Below are 18,676 nucleotides of genomic sequence, written 5' to 3'. Positions count from 1 at the left end.
TTCCAGATGTGGGTGCAAACAGCAGTTACAATACAGGTAAGTGACCATATTTACTTCTTTGAGCGATTTCAGAAGTGAGGCATCTGAGTGGAATACACAAGCAGTACTTATAGGAAGTGGGGCTTGCAGTCTACTTAAACAATGATTGCAGAACCACCTTCGCAAAAATTTGCATCTGACCTAGATCCAGTGATAATCACATAGTGATTGGTAAATGTAAAGAAGACCAGGTAGCAGCCCTGCAAATATCCAATACTGAAACACCACTGAGGAATGCTATCGACATCACTTGGGCCCTGATTAAACGAAGGTATTGTCTGAGCTTCTTCCTATGCAAATGTAATGCAGGAAGTTATCCATCTGGAAATCATTTGCACCAAGACTGCCTGACCCTTCATTCAGTCTGTATAAGAGACAAAACAGACAGACAATGTGATGCCCAAAAAGGCTTAGTTCTGTCCAGGTAGAATGCTAAGCATCACCTCCCCCCCGCAATATATAAAGTTGTTGTTCATCCATGTTGGAGTGCAGTTTAGGAAAGAAAACCAGTAAATACATCGTTTGTTTAATGTGAAACCACTTTCAACAAAAATTTGGTTGCTGCTGTAGGGCCTCTTTTTCCTTGAAAACCTGTGTGTACTGGGGCTGAGCGCTGGATGCAAAACTCAACCATGGTGCTGAATCAATAGGTAAGGAGAAAGAGGAAGAGATACAGGAGTCTTAACTGATACTGAGAAAGTCAGAGAACCAACATTGCCTCAGACAAGCTGGAGCAATAAGAATCAGTTTGGTATGATCCAACTTCAGTTTGAGAATGACTTGTACAATGAGGCAGAATTGGAGGGAAGGCATCCATCAGAATCAATCTCCAATTGAGTTGGAAGGCATCCATTAAGGAGCACAGACAAAAATGCCAAATCATCTGGAATCATTCAAGTCATAAAAAGACTCTTGAAATCGTATAGTAGGGACCCAGTGAACTCATTTTTTAAAATTGAATTCAAAGTGCCTGCTGATTTGCAGTGCGTATTTTCAAGAATGAGGTCAAATAATTTTTTCTCCCCATGAGATCCAGCCTTTTAGCCTTTGTCCTTGAGAATGGATTTAAATCTTCCTTTTTGCAACCTCTCATTAGCCGCTGTTACAACTGTAGAGTTAGGGGCAGGATGAGAATAAAAACATTCAAACCCTTGTATAGGAACATAACAATGTGTGTCAATATGTTTTGTTGTAGGCAGCAAGAAAGATGGAGTATTCCAAAGTCTTGGCCAGATCTAACAATGCTTCATTTACAGGGAGAGAGGTACTTTCTCTGGAGCCAAGGACTGAAGAATGTCTACCAACTTTTGTATATTTTTTTTCACAAACTCAGCCTGAACACTCAAGGCTGAAGCCATCTGCTGTCTGAGAAGCTCCTGATGTGCCTTGAAATCTTAAGGAACTGGGGAAGACTCCAGTGTGGTGGAATCATCTGGTGATGAAGATGATGATGAAAGAGGAGCCATTGGAATCTCCTGCTGCAGTACAGGTTCCTGTGGAAGTGGATAGCTCTGGTGACTTGCCATGTGAAAATAAGCATCTGTTAAGTTTGAGAGCAGCAAACCAGTCCAGGATCTAGGCAAGGGATAAGAGAAACTAAAGGGACCATCCAGAATGTTATTTTCTTTAGTAACTTGTTTAGCTGCCTTAGATCTAAAATAGGCTCAAGACACTCCCCAACCTACCCCTCCCCTCCACACACACACACACACACACACACACACACACACACACACACACATACACACCTCCTTTGCTTTTGGCATTAGGAAGCATTGGGAATAAAATTCCTTCCCTCTGAGCAACATGGGAATGACCTATATGGTCCCCAGAAAGAGAGACTGGACCTCCTGAAGTAGCAAGTTTTTATTAGAATGGTCCCTGAAGAAGGATGCGGAAGGGGTGTCAGAAGGAGGGATAGAAATAAATTGAAGGGTGTATCCCAATTCTACTGTTTTTAGGATCCACTGATCTGTGGTGATGCAAGACCAAGAACCTAGGAAGTGAGATAGCCAGTTGGCAAATATTAGGAGAAAGATGGCACTCTGGGAAGTGGAAGACTACTCTCAATCCACAGTGTTTGCTCAGAGGATCCCATTTACCTAGATTAAGGGGCAGCTGCAGAAGAGGAGGGAGGAAGCCTCTTGTAACTTTTGCCCTCTTCCTGGACAGGTCCTCAGTATGTGGCATGAAAGGCTGAAACAATTGAGATTGTTGCAGGTGAAATGGCTTTCTTTTTGTCTCTGCTGCGTAAATACCCAGAGACTTAAGGATTTCCCTTGGATCCTGAAGGCTATGGAGCCTCTTGTCAGTCTTTTTGGAAAAGAGTGAGAGCCCGTCAAATGGGAGGTCTTGGATGGTTTGTTGCACCTCTGAAGGAAGACCTGACAACTGCAGCCAAGAGGAGTGCTGCACAGTGATGGAGAAAGCCATAGCTTGAGCCAGAGTCTGTTGCGTCATGAGCCAGAGTCTGCTGAACTGAGGAGGTGAGGGTCTGCATCACGCTTTATACCAGGGGTGGGCAAACTACAACTCGGAGGCCACATCTGGCTCTCCAGATGTTTTAATCCGGCCCTTGAGCTCCTGCTGGGGAGCAGGGTCCGCGGCTTGCCCTGCTCTGTGCGGCTTCCAGAAGCAGCGGCATGTCCCCCCTCCAGCTCCTACATGAAGGTTGCAGCCAAGGGGCTCTGCACGCTGCCCCCGCCCCAAGTGCTGCCACTGAGGACAGGGCAGTGTGCAGAGCCGCCTGGCCGCAGCTCCACGTAGGAGCTGGAGAACAGACATGCCACTGCTTCTGGGAGCTGCTTGAAGTAAGAGCCACCTGGAGTCTGTATCCCTGACCCCCTCCTGCACCCCAACCCCCTGCCCCAGCCCTGATCCCCCTCTCGCCCTCCAAACCCCTCTGTCCCAGCCCAGAGCAACCTCCTGCACCCTCAACCCCTCATCCCCAGTCCCACCCCAACACCCACACCTCCAGCCAGAGCCCTTCCCCCTGCACCCCAACCCCCAATTTCGTGAGCATTCATGGCCTGCCATACAATTTCCATACCCAGATGTGGCCCTTGGGTCAAAAAGTTTGCCCACTCCTGCTTTATACCCACATGTAGTGGCATGAGGCAACATAGAGCACTCACGTCGCCCCAAAGGGTACTGCTGAGGGAAAAATCCCCAACAACTGTGCATGAGGTGCACACACACCTATAGTGGAATGGACAGGTGCAATCACTTGAATCGGAATGTTCATTTCCAGACACTTAGTGGTATCTAGGTCAACGGTGCCTAATGATTGGAACAAGCAGCCAAGGGAGCAGTGGATACCTTACTGGAAGATATGCTTTAGTCAGACACAAGTTCTTAAGCTCAATACAGGGGCAACTGTGAGAAATTCTATGACCTGGCTTATATGGAAGGTCAGACTAGGTGAGTTAATAGTCAATTCTAGCTTTAAAATCTGTTAATCTGTTATACGAGAGGGTCCCAAAACCCAGGCATCTGGACTGAAACAGAACATGAGAAATAGAATATTAACATTCTCAGGAGAATGAAAGATAGAACTTATACAATTTAGTTGCAGATTGGTCCTGCTTTGAGCAAGGGGTTGGACTAGATGACCTCCTAAGGTCCGTTCATAACCCTGATATTCTATGATTCTATGATAAGCAGTCAAACTATTAAGAAAATACTTAGACTGATCCCGGACATTTCACATGAAAAAATTAACCAAGTTATAAAATGAATGATTGTTAGAAAAGTTTCAGCAGTTTGTTTAGCTAGGTCCTCTGGGTCTAAATTGGTCCAACCACTCCAATTCAGAGCTCTCATGTGCATGCTTATGAACCCCAGGAATGAGAAACCAAGTTAGCTCTAATTGTGGTGCGAGCTAATTAATCTATTATCTCACTGACAGAAAAAAGTTAATAAAAGCATCACTTTCACAGGACTTGAGCTCCTGACCTTTGAAATACAAAGCAGATACTTATGTCCCATTGACAACAACCTTTTCTTAAACCATGGGGATTTACAGGTATTAAATTAGCTACTGGAAGCCTCCTGTATATTTTCACGAATGCCACAGAACATTTATAAAGACACCAAGTATAAGGGAAACAGGATTCAAACAACTGTTCTATATTTCAGGAATTCACAAGATTTACGAGTATGAAAAAATTCAAGAAAATAATCCCAAAGGCTCCAACCCGGCTGACACGCATATGTGTAACTTCAGGTGAGTAATCTCATTGAAGCCAATGGGATTCTTCATGTGAGTAAAGTTATACAAGTACTTGCAGAATTGGGGCTTACACCTAGAATGATTGTTAAATATTTTAATTAATGGGCAAATCCTCCACCCCATTCTCGAGTTAGGTAAAGCAAAATATAATATATTGAAATGGAATTACTGAGACAATAAGAATGCAGGGACACTCTACAGTTACTAATACCTCACTGTCCAGTTTGACTCCTAAACTCAGAATTTCCAGGCTGTTTGTCAGTGAAAAAGATGTTCCATCTCAGCTTCTCATCTCCTTTAAAAGAAGCAAAACAATTCCAAAACACACAGGAAAGAAAAGGAAACACACTCAAAAAATATGGACGCAAAACTTTAGAAAGGGAATATATATATATATATATATATATATATATATATATATATATATATATATATATACCCCACTATTTTCTAACCCTTTGACTTGTTTTCCACCTTCTTCCTGTCCTGTCTTAGAGCTTGCCTCTGTTTCATTCCTCCCTACAGGTCAATTTTGTCCCCAGAATATAACTATAGTACATTTGTTTTTTCAGTACATTACATTGAGAGAACCCTCCCGAAGCCCTCCCCTCCGAATTGATTTTTGAAACATTAAGTAATTATAAAGGACATCATGCCACGGTATGGGGTAAAAGAGTCACAAAGCACCAGTTTGATACAGCCTCATATGCCATGAATTCTGAAGTCATGAGTGAGCGAATTATAGAATCATAGGATTAGAAAAGATTGCAAGGGTCATCTCGTCTAAGCCCCTGCCCAGATGCAGGATTTGCTCTGTCTAAACCATCCAAGACCGGTGGTGATCCAGCTTCCTTTTGAAAACCTCCAGTGAAGAAGATTCCACAACCTTTCTCGGCAGTCTGTTCCATTGTCCTGCTGTTCTTACAATTAGGATGTTTTTCCTGAAATTAATCTAAATCAGTTATGCTGTAGTTTGAATCCATTGCCTCTTGTCCTGCTCTCTATGGCAAAAGAGAACAACTTTTCTCCATCTTTTTATGGCAGCCTTTCAAGTATCTGAAGACTGCTATCATAACCCCCCTTGATATCCTTTTTTCCAAACTAAACATACCCAGCTCCTTCAGCTTTGATCATAGCTTTGATCAGGCTTCCCTTCCATCCCTTTGATCATCTTTGTTGCTCGCCTCTGGATCCTTTCCAGAGTCAAGGTCATCCCAGACAAGTGTCAACAAAACTGTAACTACCCCACCGCACCATCATGTGTATACAAGAGACAGAAAACAATATTTAGAAATGTTTTAGAGTTTTTAAAACTGTCTGTGGTATTTCTATCCACCTCCTGTTAAGTCAGGCTCTCATGACTCAAACTGTATAGCACGTGGAGGGCTGGTTTCTGGTATTTTTGCAGTGTAATATATAAAACTGTTTGCATAGCTTTGAATGAAGGTGGGGAAAGATTCCATGGTCCTTCTCATGAGTGCGATTGTTTTCCTTTGTTGACACATACAAACAGGACAGTCCAAAACTTAGAATGGAAAACCTAAGAATTAGTTTTACAACACAAAGCACTTGCTACAGGCAAAATGTCAAGGCAAGAAATCACTGGCCTGTCCAGTATTTGGGTGGACACAACATCCCAAACTGTTCTGTCATTTCAAATGCATGCTGTACAATCTGCAGAAATGTTTGTGCCATCAGAGCTAATGTTATCAGGCTCAGTAAGGGAAAAGGCTGCTGTGAACTACACTTTGGAATGTAGTCTTGAAGTAGGAGAGTCTCTACACACAAACAAATCCCTAATTGTGAAATGTGGCAATCCCTTACTATAGTTAATACCACACTTTTTTCATGACATTCTGAAATAAATAAATAAATAAATAAATAAATAAATAAATAAATAAAGCCTTTCTGGCTTATCATGTAAATGATAGTTTAAAAAAATCCCAAAGAAATTAAATGCAACTATTAGGTTTAAACCAAGGTTTTGGCTCACAGTTCATATTGACAAACTTAGTAACATTAAAATTAAAGCTGAACCTCCATCCTTAGCTCTAGTTATGTGCATGTTCTCCCACTCTCTTTCTCTCTCAATGTCACAACTACAAGGTGCCAAGTGGCTCCTATGAGAGGCTAAGTGCCCTCAATAGCTTTTGAATTCAAGAAATGGTTTTGCCTGAATAAGGACCGGAGGACATAGACCTAATTTATCAGCATGAAAGGTGCATAAAAAGAGCATATACCTTTTAATGAATAGGGCTGTTTGTTAGCCAGCCTCAGAGGCTTAAAACTTGGGGGCCTACATTTATCAAATCAGTTATAACAGAAAGCACAGTAAACAAAATTAAAAACCTGGAGACAATCAGGAACTGTGAAAACTTACATAATTCTAGATACTCTCATTATGATGGGATCAAATCTCTCTCAATGCAGCAATAGCAACCCAGTACAAAAACAATTCAAAACGTATTTTGGTGATCCAATTTCTATCATGGGGGTTGCACAGGATAAACAATATTTTGTATGGCTATGATTTCACTAAAGATACTATAATTTATTAAATTGCTTTGACTATACTTGTCCAAATCCTTGGGGTGCTATAGCCCATTAAAGTCTTTTATTGCACAGCATATGTTTGCAGTACAACAATGAGTAAGGTTGATATTCCATGATAGTGCACGAGGAAGCACTGTCTCAACTGAAAACACCAAATAATAATATAATGTCATAATAATAGTCCAAAAAGAAGCAGGGTCCTAATAAAAGATCGATTTATTGATTGGATTCAGAAGTATCTAGAGAAAGTCACATTGTAGATTGAACCACAATGCTCCAAAGAACAAGATGTTTTCATTAAGGGTTTTCATTAAGAAGCTGTAATTTTGGAGATTTATAACAAGAAATATGGATCCTGCTCTCTCTGGAATCAATGGGAGTTTTGCCATTGACTTCAATGAGAGCAGATTCAAGCAAATAGCTGTTGTTATTTTAATAAAGAGCTCTTTCCCTAAAATCTCCATACTTGTTACTATACTAACTATAAAACCAATCCTGAAAACCATTGTTGACCTGAGTAGTCCCCCACTGATGTCTATAGGACTAGTTCTGTGAGGACTAATTATATGAAGAAGAGTTTACAGGAGCAGCCTATATACTCGCTATTACTCAATTCAATTGTTTTGTATCTGAATTTCAATCAGTGGAATAATGTAGTCAGTGACTCACTCTGTAAAGCAGTGTGCATTAGAAACAGTTCTCACATTCTCAAATACCTTATAAAAGGTTAGGACAAAAATTCATTCTCTACTAAAGTCCTTATAGACAAGAAGACAGTGACATTCTCAACGGAATAATATTTTCTTTCATTTCTGAACTTCAGGGCAAAAGGCTAAGTAGGAAAGCTTTTCTAAGGATAAATTATTTAGGGGTGACCTGAAAAGGGATTTATCATCCAATTCTTGCTGGCTGAAGCAGTAGGGGAATGAGGGACAAAAATAAATATAAAAAATACCAATAGTAATAATAATATGTGGCATTTGTGTAACATCTTCCATACGAAAATATCCCAAAACACTTTACAAACTATGGGCAAGATCATAGTCTATGCTGCAAAAACCAAGAAAGAGGCAATGAAACTCAGCAAGACACCACTCTTGGAATCTCTAGCATATTGTCACACCAGGGGAAGTGGGGTTTTCCCCTTTAACCTTGTGGAACAGGCATGGGGGAGGAAACCTCCATTTGAAAAGTTAGCCCCTTTTCATGGAGAGGAGACAGAGCCTTGATTTTTCACATTTTGTACAAAAGAACCACACACATACAAAATGCATGGTGTTTCGCTTAGCTACTTTGGATAGGTGAAGGGCACAGTTAATGCTGTCAGATTACAAACCCAGTTCTCCAGCATGGTTTAGGCATTTCAGACCTGATGCACAGACCATTGAAAAGGATCTCCGACTTTCTACAGTTTTCTCAGAACCATTAAGTCGTACCTGTGGCCAGATAGATGATATGGAAAAGCATGTCCTTGCCCTGCACCACATCCACTGCCACATGGGAAAATCGGCTGTTGTCCTCCATGAAGTAAGGAATTGGAATAACTGGCTGAACCACCTCATGCATTAGAATAAATTTTTGGGCATCCTGAAGATTCCTCTCAGTCAGATTCATGTACAGACCCTGGTCCATTGTACCACACTGTAAATAAATAAAAGTATATAAAAGTATAGCTACTTTTAAATCTGTTATAGAATGTCCAGGGAGATTGAAGTGTTCTCCTACTGGCTTCTGTATGTTACCATTCCTGATGTCTGATTTGTGTCCATTTATTCTTTCATGTAGGGACTGTCCAGTTTGGCCGATGTACATGGCAGAGGGTCATTGCTGGCACATGATGGCATATATCACATTAGTAGACGTGCAGGTGAATGAGTCTCTGATGGTGTGGCTGATGTGGTTGGGTCTTCTGATGATGTCGCCACAACATGGTTCTAAGATTTCATATGGGTGTTAAGATTTATTTTACAATATATATATATATATATAATAAATATAAATAATATAAATAATATAAATAATATAAATAATAAATATTTTTTATTTGAATTATATATATTGTAAAATAAATCTTAACACCCAAATCGTATTGTTCGGATCTGTGGAACTTTCTGGGCAGAAAAATAGGAAAATTTATCTGTACTTATCTAAATTTTTTTCTTTTTTTAGAAAGTTTCACAGATTTCCCTACCTTTGGACTAATTAGTTTTACAATATGGAATCAGGGGATGTATAGTGTTTTAGCTACACTACAGCTAACAAGTTTAAACGAAGGGGCACAAAGCTTCACAAACTATTTTTATTCCCTGTTACACTGAAGCACCTATTGCTTTTGCTACAGTAAAATAGTGAGCACTTTAGGGAGGCACTCCTTATACCTTTCAATGGCAAGCGTGGTTGTACCTAGGGTTGCCAACATTGTAAATCGGACACCTGGTCACCCTAGTTATGCCCTCAAAGCTGTAAAAGGGCTGAAGACTTTGTTAATATCTGTGGATTTTCTTGCACAGAAAGATACACTATTTTCTGACCAGGGATTAGGAAAAACATTCCTGCCCTTTTCTGTAAAACAATGCTCCCTCTTCACATTGTTCTGGCACAGGTGAAGTGGACAAGAGTATTGCAGCATGGTTACCCTTGGGCTAGATGCTAATTTTAGCCTCACACTTGAATACATTGTTCCTCTCTCATAGACTTGTGAATATCAGGGGATCAAAACTGAGCCCTTATACTGCTACCCTTCAAGATACATCAGCTTTTCAAACCACATCATGCTTTGGGGTGAGCATAAACATAGTGTATGTGGTGTTAGCTGTGACCACTTAGAGTGACCAGTAGGGGACATAGAGCAAGGGGGTAAGAGTCTATGTGAACAGGAAACAAAGTCAGTTTTGCATTCATCCCAACCACAGTGTGCTGGGTCTCTGTAATCTCTGCATGGCATCAGAGTGGGATTGAATAAAGACCCAACAGATCAGAGAACATCCCTGAAGAAAGGAGAAAGTACAGGAAGGTAGACAAGCAGGCCCTCTAGCCCAGCCAGAATAGTGCACAGAGCTAGCAGTATAACAAGCAGAGAAAAGGCTTGAAAACACAGAGAATCCAGGGAGAACTGCTTTGATGAGTAAGGGATACTGAAAATAAGGCTATGTGGTCCACAGCAATACCAGCTTGCTTCCTTAAAGGCCACACCACCTTACTCCATACAGAGGAAAATAAACAAACAAACAAAAAGCGGGGGGAGGGCAAAAAGTGGAAAAATAGCAGAGATGCCTACATCTGATCCCATCTTTTCCCAAATACCCTCCTCCCCACAACAGAATTTGATGTCCAGCACCCTGAGGGATGACCATTCTGGGTAAGCAGATTCCAGAGGTTCCGTCTGGTTTCTGGCTTATACTAGCAACCAGAGAGGAGACAATACCCTGCTCTGTACAGTGGGACTAGCAGCAGACAACATTATCCTTCCAAGAAAGCTCATAGCTGCTCAGGTGAATCAGCTCAATAAAATTAAAGAAGTACTGGAGAAGCATTTCATGTCACAGCACAATATGATTTTTGAGCAAGCACAATTTCACTAAGCAAGAGAAGGGCGAGTCAGTGAATGATTTCATAGCAGCCCTGCACACCCTAATCCAGAACTACAGAGAGTAGTTGGCTACAGAGAGATGTACAGAGATGTGGCTACAGAGAGATGAGCAAAGAATTAATCAGAGACAGGCTTGTTTTAGGGCTGAGGGACAGACCAACTATTAGAAAGACTCCAAAATTATCCTAACCTAACATTAGAGACAGCCAAGAACATAGTCCTCCAAAATCAGTTGATAAAGAAGCAACAGACTCTTCTCAGGAATAACTTTGAGTAGGAACCCAATATAGAAGCCACAGACATGGGGAGGAAAATATCTCAGGAGTCCCAGGAACAATACCTACCCAGTTCAATATAAGTACAAAGGAATACAGAGGGGGTTATGCTAACATGGAGTAAAGAAAAAGAATACAACAAGAGCAGGAAAGAATACTCATAGTGTGGCAAACTACCTCCCAGCCAACGGCTTTGTCTAGCAGGAGATACCACATGCAGGAAATGTCTAAAAGGCAAACATTATGCAGCAGTCTGCTGGTCTCAATGCATGGTAACACCTGTCTTTCAAGACAATGACCTAAAAGACATTGAGATAGCCCACTTGGAGCAATCGGATATGACCACAAAACCCCCCATCGAGCACAACAATCACCTTGGGAAACCTATAAAATAAACTTCAAAATAGACAAATGTGCTGATGTAACACTGATTCTAGAATCACTTCATAGGAGGATGAAAACATCAGCTCTTCAAGGGCAAAAAAAAAGGCTATTGAAAGCCCAGTACAGTCCCTATTACATGTGAAAAGGAATTTTTTGGCCCTCTAAAACTTGGAGGGAAGACCACATCTCATGAAGTTTATGTTTAGATGGTCTACACATTGCTATGTTTGGCCTCCCAGCAACCACAGCCCCCAGGCATGGTTATATGTCACCACTGGCCTCAAAGCTTAGATCAAGAAGAGGTTCTCAATATTCTTCCAAGTACTAGAAATATTAGTGGGACAATACCACATTAAACTTACACCAAAAGCAAAGCCATTTACTCTGTGACACCTAGAAGAGTCTCCCTCCCTGTATTGCCCAGGGTGAAGGCATATCTTAGCTGCATGGAGCAGATGGATGTCATTTCCAAAATAGACACCCAAGGTGAATGGAGTGCAGGCAGGGCAGTGGTCCCACAACCAAATGACAAAGTTTTGATGTGTGTAGATTTTACCAAGCTCAATGAGAATGTCTGCAGACAGTGACATGTACACCCATGTATTGAACATCTCCCTGGACATCTTAGTGAAACAAAAGTCTTCCCAAAATTGGATTTCCAGTGTAGGTTTTGGCACGTACCACTAGCGGCAGAATCTGCACTGCTAAAAAACTTCATCAACCTTTTGGGACTTTTTGTTTCAGTCGGCTACCATTTGGCATATTTTGGTCCTATATAAGCCAAATAAAACCAGGACAGCTTCATCTGACAGGGGCAGTCCTCCTTCAGGAACAATCACCTTCTCTGTGGCACCTAGCAGCACATGAATCATTAGCACTCACCAATACAGAGCAGCACTACACACAAATTAAAAAAAAGATGCCCTAGCCACTACACATAGCCTTGTGAATATTTCAGAGACTTTCTAGTGGGCACAACATTTCATGTGGAAACTGACCATGAATGCCCGCAAGAACTGAAAAAGAAGCAAGATGAATTACTGAGTCAAGTCATGACTCACTGCAAAGAAGGCTGGACAAAAGAGATAGTCTGAAACCTCTGTGAAACCATGTTGGGTGGTTTCTGGGGATCTTACCCTAAACCAGCTGGTTATCCCTACATCAGTGCAACAGGAAATCCTTGACAGACTGCATGGGAGACCCCAAGGTATTACAAAATGCAGGGAGAGAGTTAAATAGTCTGTTCGGCAGTCTGTACTGAGCGAACAACTACAACAGAGAGTTGAGAAATAGGATATTTGTGCTCACACGAGAACCAATCCGTTGGAAGTATTACTACCATCTGCTCTACCAGAAAGGCCATGGCAGAAAGTTGGGATTGATCTTTTCTATCTGGACAATGCAATCTGTCTTTTGATGACTGATTATTTCTCAAAATTCACTGAAATTGCCAGATTGCTTAACACCATATTGTGATCATGCTCTTCAGGGTCCAAAGACAACTACAGGGCAGACTCAAGTAGGGTGCAAAAGTCCACTGGGTTTTCTGAGGCAGTTCCCCACACACCATGGGAAGAGCTTCCCTGCAACCATCTTGTTAGGCCCTTCAGACCTTTCTCAGGAAGCCCAGTAGTCTTTTTATAAAGCAAATATTCCCATGAAGATAATAAACTTACTAGTCCTGTGCCAGGCCTCCCTTCTTCTGGAGGGGTTATGAAAATCAGCAGTCTCTGCAGAGATTCTGGGCTGCTCCTTTCCCCAGGAAGCAAAGGATAGGTCTCTCCTCTTCCCTGGTCAGCCAGCTAATGAGACACCCTCTTCCAATTTTAACTGCCCTTCATTACCTGACACTGAGTGCAGCTATAGCAGGGTGGGGCTGAGTAGGCTCACGAAGCTTATAACCCTTGCAGGCTCAATGTGGGGTTGGCATACCTGATCACACACATCAAGTGCAGTTATGGGGAGGATAAAACCCATATTTCAGGATTCCAGAGCAAGTAACCTCTGACAATGGTCCTCATTTTTCCTCTGAGACCTTTAGGAGGTTTCAGGTACTTATGCTTTCACTCATGTCAATCCAGCCCACAGTCTCCTCAGAGTAATGGTGAAGCAGAACGCACAGTAAAAACAAAATAAAACAACTTCTTTCTTAAATCCTCAGAGTCTCATCTTGCCCTGTTCATATATGGCTCAAAACCTGTAGCAAATTGATGTCCACTATCCCAACCATCTCTTCCCAACTAGATTCTGTACAATACAGCCTCATCACCATCTGTGTCTTCCAGATCTTACTGCAAGGAGATATCCAGCTAGGGAAAGATGACCTTATGTAATCCTCCAGGAAGACAGGAGATCTTGAGAAATCAAGAAAGTCAGAGGATGAGTAGCCAAATATCTTAAAAGGGCAGAATAAATCTCTGCCAAAAGGCTGAAGATTCAGGCAGTCTACCCTGTCCTTCAGAGGGATGTCAATTCTTGTTTAGTTTTGATATTTTATTCCTGTTAAATGTTGTTTAATATAAAGGTTTTATCATTCTTCTGTTTTCAGAAAGGGGGATGTGGTATTAGCTGTGAATATTTAAAGTGAAACCTGTCACTAGGGAGCAGTGAGCAAGGAGATGAGAATCTGTGTCAACGGAATATAAAATTAGCCTTGCGTTCATCCCAGCCAGTATGCTTGATCTCTAATCTCTCTCTACTGTGTACATAAAGTTTGATGAGGCAGATGGAACTTTAGTTTTTCATGTATCAAGAAGCACAGCTTTAATACAGGTTTCAGAGTAGCAGCCGTGTTAGTCTGTATCCGCAAAAAGAAAAGGAGGACTTGTGGCACCTTAGAGACTAACACATTTATTTGAGCATAAGCTTGAAGTGAGCTGTAGCTGTAGCTCACTTCAAGCTTATGCTCAAATAAATGTGTTAGTCTCTAAGGTGCCACAAGTACTCCTTTTCTTTTAGCTATAATACAGTGGAAACTTGGGCCCGGAGCTTACAATCCGGTCTGAGTGGGTGGACCCCTATGCCCACACAGAGCCTAACTTAAGATAATATGACTGCATGGAGATGCATTGGATGCAATGGCAGAATCAGGGCTTTTTATTGTACGACTAATATCACATGATTACATGTTTTGAGGGGGGGAGGTCAATATTTGATTACTTTCATGAAGCTCTTATAAAATAGAATAAACTTTAAAAACTCCAAAATTTTGGATGGAATTCCATGTGATGTTCTGGATGTTGTGAAAAACTGAAAATACGCTTTTTGTGAATCTGGGAAGTGGATGATTTGTCCCTCAAAGGCCAAACGGTCTAGAGATTTTTGAGTAGTGGAGGGACTTATCATTCTTTTTCAAACTTAGGGGTGCGTATGTTTACAGAAAAGTGCCTTATTCCCTTTTTTGCCTACTCCTGTGAATAACTTTCAGTCCCCCACAATTTCACAAAAATCAAATTTCAGGGGATGTAAAATTAGCCAAGCTATATTGAGAAAAAGTGTCCCAGTAAATACCGTTTTTAAAAGCTCACCAGTTTTATGCAATATTGTTCTTAAGTTGTCTTTTCTTCCTTTGGCTAATTTGGGCAAAAGGTAACAGAAGGATATATTGTGCCAATTATCAATGACACTGTTTCGTAATGTGAACCAATCTCTATATAGTGCAGTTCATTTCACATATAGTGCAGTAATGTGAACCAAACGCTATATAGTGCAGCTCATTTCACGGATATCTATCTAAATAGATTTGTTTACCCGGTAACTGGACTGGCTCCAGATACAGAACTCCTATGACTTGTCTCACAGTCTATACTTTGATACCTTTAAACTGTGCTACATTTTAAAGAAGACTGTTGTGGACTAGTGCCCTCCCCTTCTGTGTAAGTACCTGGAAATTAGGGTTTGGATTGGGGTAAGGCAGCCAGGCAGAGCGGGAGTTCTCCTGATATTTGAATGGTCCACTGAAGGCCTGAGTTATGGCACTCAAGTTGAAAACACAAACTGCTGAGGCAGCTATGCTGTTCCTGAAAAACAAAATAAAAACATGAGATAAATGAAGACATCAAGGAATCAATTAACTGCCCACAAAAAGCAACATTTCCCCTCATTAACTCTGCAACTCTATTAGTACTTCACAACATGGGTGGGCCCAGCCAGAAAGTGGTCAGGGACAGGATTCAAATGCTCACAGCAGCACACCGCCGGCATCCTGGTTGGACTTAAAAGCTGTTCTGGCCTAGCAGTCAAGGGTGGGAGAGTAAATCCTTGAAACTTTGCAGCAGCCCCAATGAATATAAGAGGTGGCAACTTGCTCACTACTGCAATCAAGCTCTTCATCTTCAAAGCACTTTATAAACATTAACTAACCATTCTTACTACACCCCCATGTGACACATACTGAAAGTATCATCACCCCACTTTTTAGATGTGAAATCTAAAAATGGGTAAAAAGAAAAGGAGTACTTGTGGCACCTTAGAGACTAACAAATTTTCTTGAGCATAAGCTTTCGTGAGCTACAGCTCACTTCATTGGATGGGTAATAATAATGGGTAAAGCGGCTTGTCCAGAATATTGACGGAGCTTGGACTGAAACTAAGAAATTCCTGCCTCCCAATCCTGTTCTTTTACATACTTCATTTCACAAATCAAAGCCACCATTATTCCAAATAAGAAGGGCATCTCACTATCCAACAATATTTCTCCTTTTCTAATCAGCCAGTCGTATTGTGACAGGGGCTAAGTCTGTTCCCTTTGAAATACTCCCAAGTTCTTGCAGGATCAGAAACCAAGAGATCTGCACTCAGGCCCACATCTTCCACACAACACTATCACTATCCCAACAAAGTGCCCACTGGCTGGCAAAATAAGCCCATAAGGAGGTAACTTGAACTGAACACTCTATAAACTCACTGACTCAAAGAGTTAAACCCTGGCCAACCCAGTTATACCATTCCCCTATTTTCATGTTGAAAATGAGACATAAAGTACAACAGTGTGCTAATTCTGCATAGTGTAAACAATATAGATCTGTATACAGTAACTACGAGAACCTAAAATGGGACTCAGCTGCAAATTACAACTTTGTGTTGGCATAAAAACATAAATAAAACTATCTCCAAAAAGAACTGCAGTATTTGGGAGTTTTAAAATATTTATAAAAATGCTTTTAGCAGAAGCAAAATAAATTGAATGCCCAACAGCTAACAGTGAATTAAGGTTTGGAATTACTCTTTTAACAATACACATAACTCATGGAATTAAACTCCTGATTTGTCCTTTTTTCACAATGTTAGATAAATGGATAGATAATGAAGCAGGCAGACAGTTACACAAACTTCCACTGTGGGGAAAAGTGCTGACAAGTGGTCCACATAGAATTTATTTCTTCTAACTTACTCTGTTGTTCAAACAAGGCTTTAGAAAGCAAATCTACTGTTTAAGCTTCAAATTGTTATTGTTCAAATGTATCGGGAAGAGAAAATAATCCTTGGGGATCAGACCTGCCAACGACTGAACAAGCAGTGTAGCAGTTTGGATTTACAACTATGACAAAAAAGCACTTTGACTTCTTATGCTTGTCAGGCTTATTGCAAAAAACAAAAACTAGTAGATGAAAGAAAGTAAGTTTCATATTATCCATTTGTACACAGGCAATTAGCATCAAGTATGCTAAAACGTCATCTGAATTACTGTAACAGGCCACCTGCTCATCATTTCTGCATCTCCTGGAGCCCATTAAGTACCTAACTCATTGTAGATTCTGATTGTCTGAAAGACAGCCTGCTCATGTTTATACAATATCCCTTCCACATGTAGAACCTGAGGGGATCTTGAGAGCCTTAGACGTTACTCTGAATATAACAGAAAAATTAACAAATATTATGTAAGGTACATACACATTAGTCGTAAAGATCCCATAGATTAAGTCCAATTCTGGCAGGAAGAAAGTGCTTTGTAATTCATTGTAGTAAAATGGAATTTCTCCAGGGCGAGAGCAGTTCAAACGAGCCTTCATAAAGGTTGTCCAGGTGTCCTCTAGCAAAAATCTGCCCCCAATATCATTTTTACAGACCCGAGCAGCCCGCGAAAAGACTGTTTTCCCACAGTCATGCTCTACTGCATTCTCTCGGAAGAAGAAGTAGGTGAAGTTTCCAATGTCATAGGATGACACAAAATTTGGCTCTGAAAAGAGTCGGAGAAAAAAATATGTCATGTATAGTTGATACATATTCTGATATTTGCTTGAAATTGCTAGAACTTCCTCTATGCATCATTCAGAGAAAGTATATTTTTTTCAAAATTCAAAATTATTGTTATTTTTTCATTGTTGAAATAAGGCAAATTATATTGATATTCATGCAGACATGAATTAGAATTCCGCACTTCTGCGCATCATGAGGAGACTGTAAAGACAGCAGTTACTGAACATACAATTTGCGTTTTGGTTATAAAAAACAGCAATTTCTAATCTGAGTGTGATATAGTAAATTAGGCCCCGAGAAGCACATACATCAGTCTATTCCTATTCAGCAAGGGATTGATCTCGTGGCCACTTAAATCAATGGTAAAGCTCCCATTGACTTAAAAGCACAGGATCAGATACCAAAGCAGCTAAGTATGTGCTTAATTGCTGTGATGAAAAGAAAGGGACTGCTGAAGGGGGAGCCTTTGAGAGCAAGATAACTTTGGTTTTAACAATACATCAAATAAAACTTTCAATACACTTTAAAATATTTTGTTTTCCTCTTTACAAAAAATAAAACCAAATAAAAAATTGATACAACATATTTATTCTGGCAAGGAAGAAAAACATTTAGGAGAAATTAGAGAATAAAAATGACTGATCTAAGAAATAAGGAATAAAATTTAAAAAAAAATCTGGATATCAGAAAAAATAAAAATATGGTACTTTTCTGGTAAGGATTACAGAAGCTAACAAGAATCCATGAGCTTGACAGTGATTGAGAACTTGATGATTTCTTAAAGGCAAAGCACGTTAGATATATTGACCTGTGGAGCAGGAGAAAAGTAATTGTAAAAGACTGCTGCCCCTTAAGAGAGATGTAAGATTTTTTATATTCATTTCCAGAATTCATTCTAAAAATATTTAAAATAAATAAATAAAAAACACACCACGCTGGATGAAAAACACTATTTCTGATACACATAACTAGATAACTTTAGTAATAGAGCTGGTCAAAACATTTCCAACTGAACAGTTTTCCATTAGAAAATGATGATTTGATGGACTTGAAATATTCTGCAGGACCCTTGAAACTTTTGATGGAAACTAGGCACACAGGCAGGCTGGCTGGCTGGCTTCCTACCATCTCACCCAGATCCTGAGGCTCCCTGGCAGTCACACTGGAAGGCTGGCTTTCCATGGATCCCTGGCGCCTCAGTCACCCAGCTCCCCTGGGAAAGGCTGGCTGCCTTTCCATGCTGGCTGGCTTCCCAACTAACTAGCTCTCTGGGCTACCTGGCTTCCTGGTGGGCTTCCTGGCTCCCCAGGCAGACGGGTCCCCAGCTGGCCGGCTCCTCAGCTTCCCACATGGCAGTCAGGTGGGTGGGCTGCCCATTTCCCTGGATGGTTGGCTTGCTGGGCTAGC

General features: G+C 40.8%; 1 protein-coding gene across 1 annotated transcript in view; it reads right to left on the bottom strand.

The window, feature by feature from the left end:
• The window catches only part of SEMA5A (semaphorin 5A), a 656,101-nt gene that overhangs the window by 204,299 nt on the left and 433,126 nt on the right, over positions 1–18,676 (bottom strand). The window contains exons 8-10 of the mRNA XM_073332370.2: positions 16,964–17,249; positions 14,955–15,090; positions 8,260–8,464 (exon numbers count right to left, since the gene is read on the bottom strand). Of these exons, the coding sequence (XP_073188471.1) occupies positions 8,260–8,464; positions 14,955–15,090; positions 16,964–17,249 (627 nt within the window). The remainder of the gene's footprint in view (positions 1–8,259; positions 8,465–14,954; positions 15,091–16,963; positions 17,250–18,676) is intronic.

The sequence above is a fragment of the Lepidochelys kempii genome, chromosome 2 (assembly GCF_965140285.1).
Source record: "Lepidochelys kempii isolate rLepKem1 chromosome 2, rLepKem1.hap1, whole genome shotgun sequence".
NCBI lineage: Eukaryota > Metazoa > Chordata > Testudines > Cheloniidae > Lepidochelys > Lepidochelys kempii.
The sequence above is the reverse complement of the archived record's forward strand: the minus strand, read 5'-3'. Positions and strand labels throughout refer to the sequence as shown.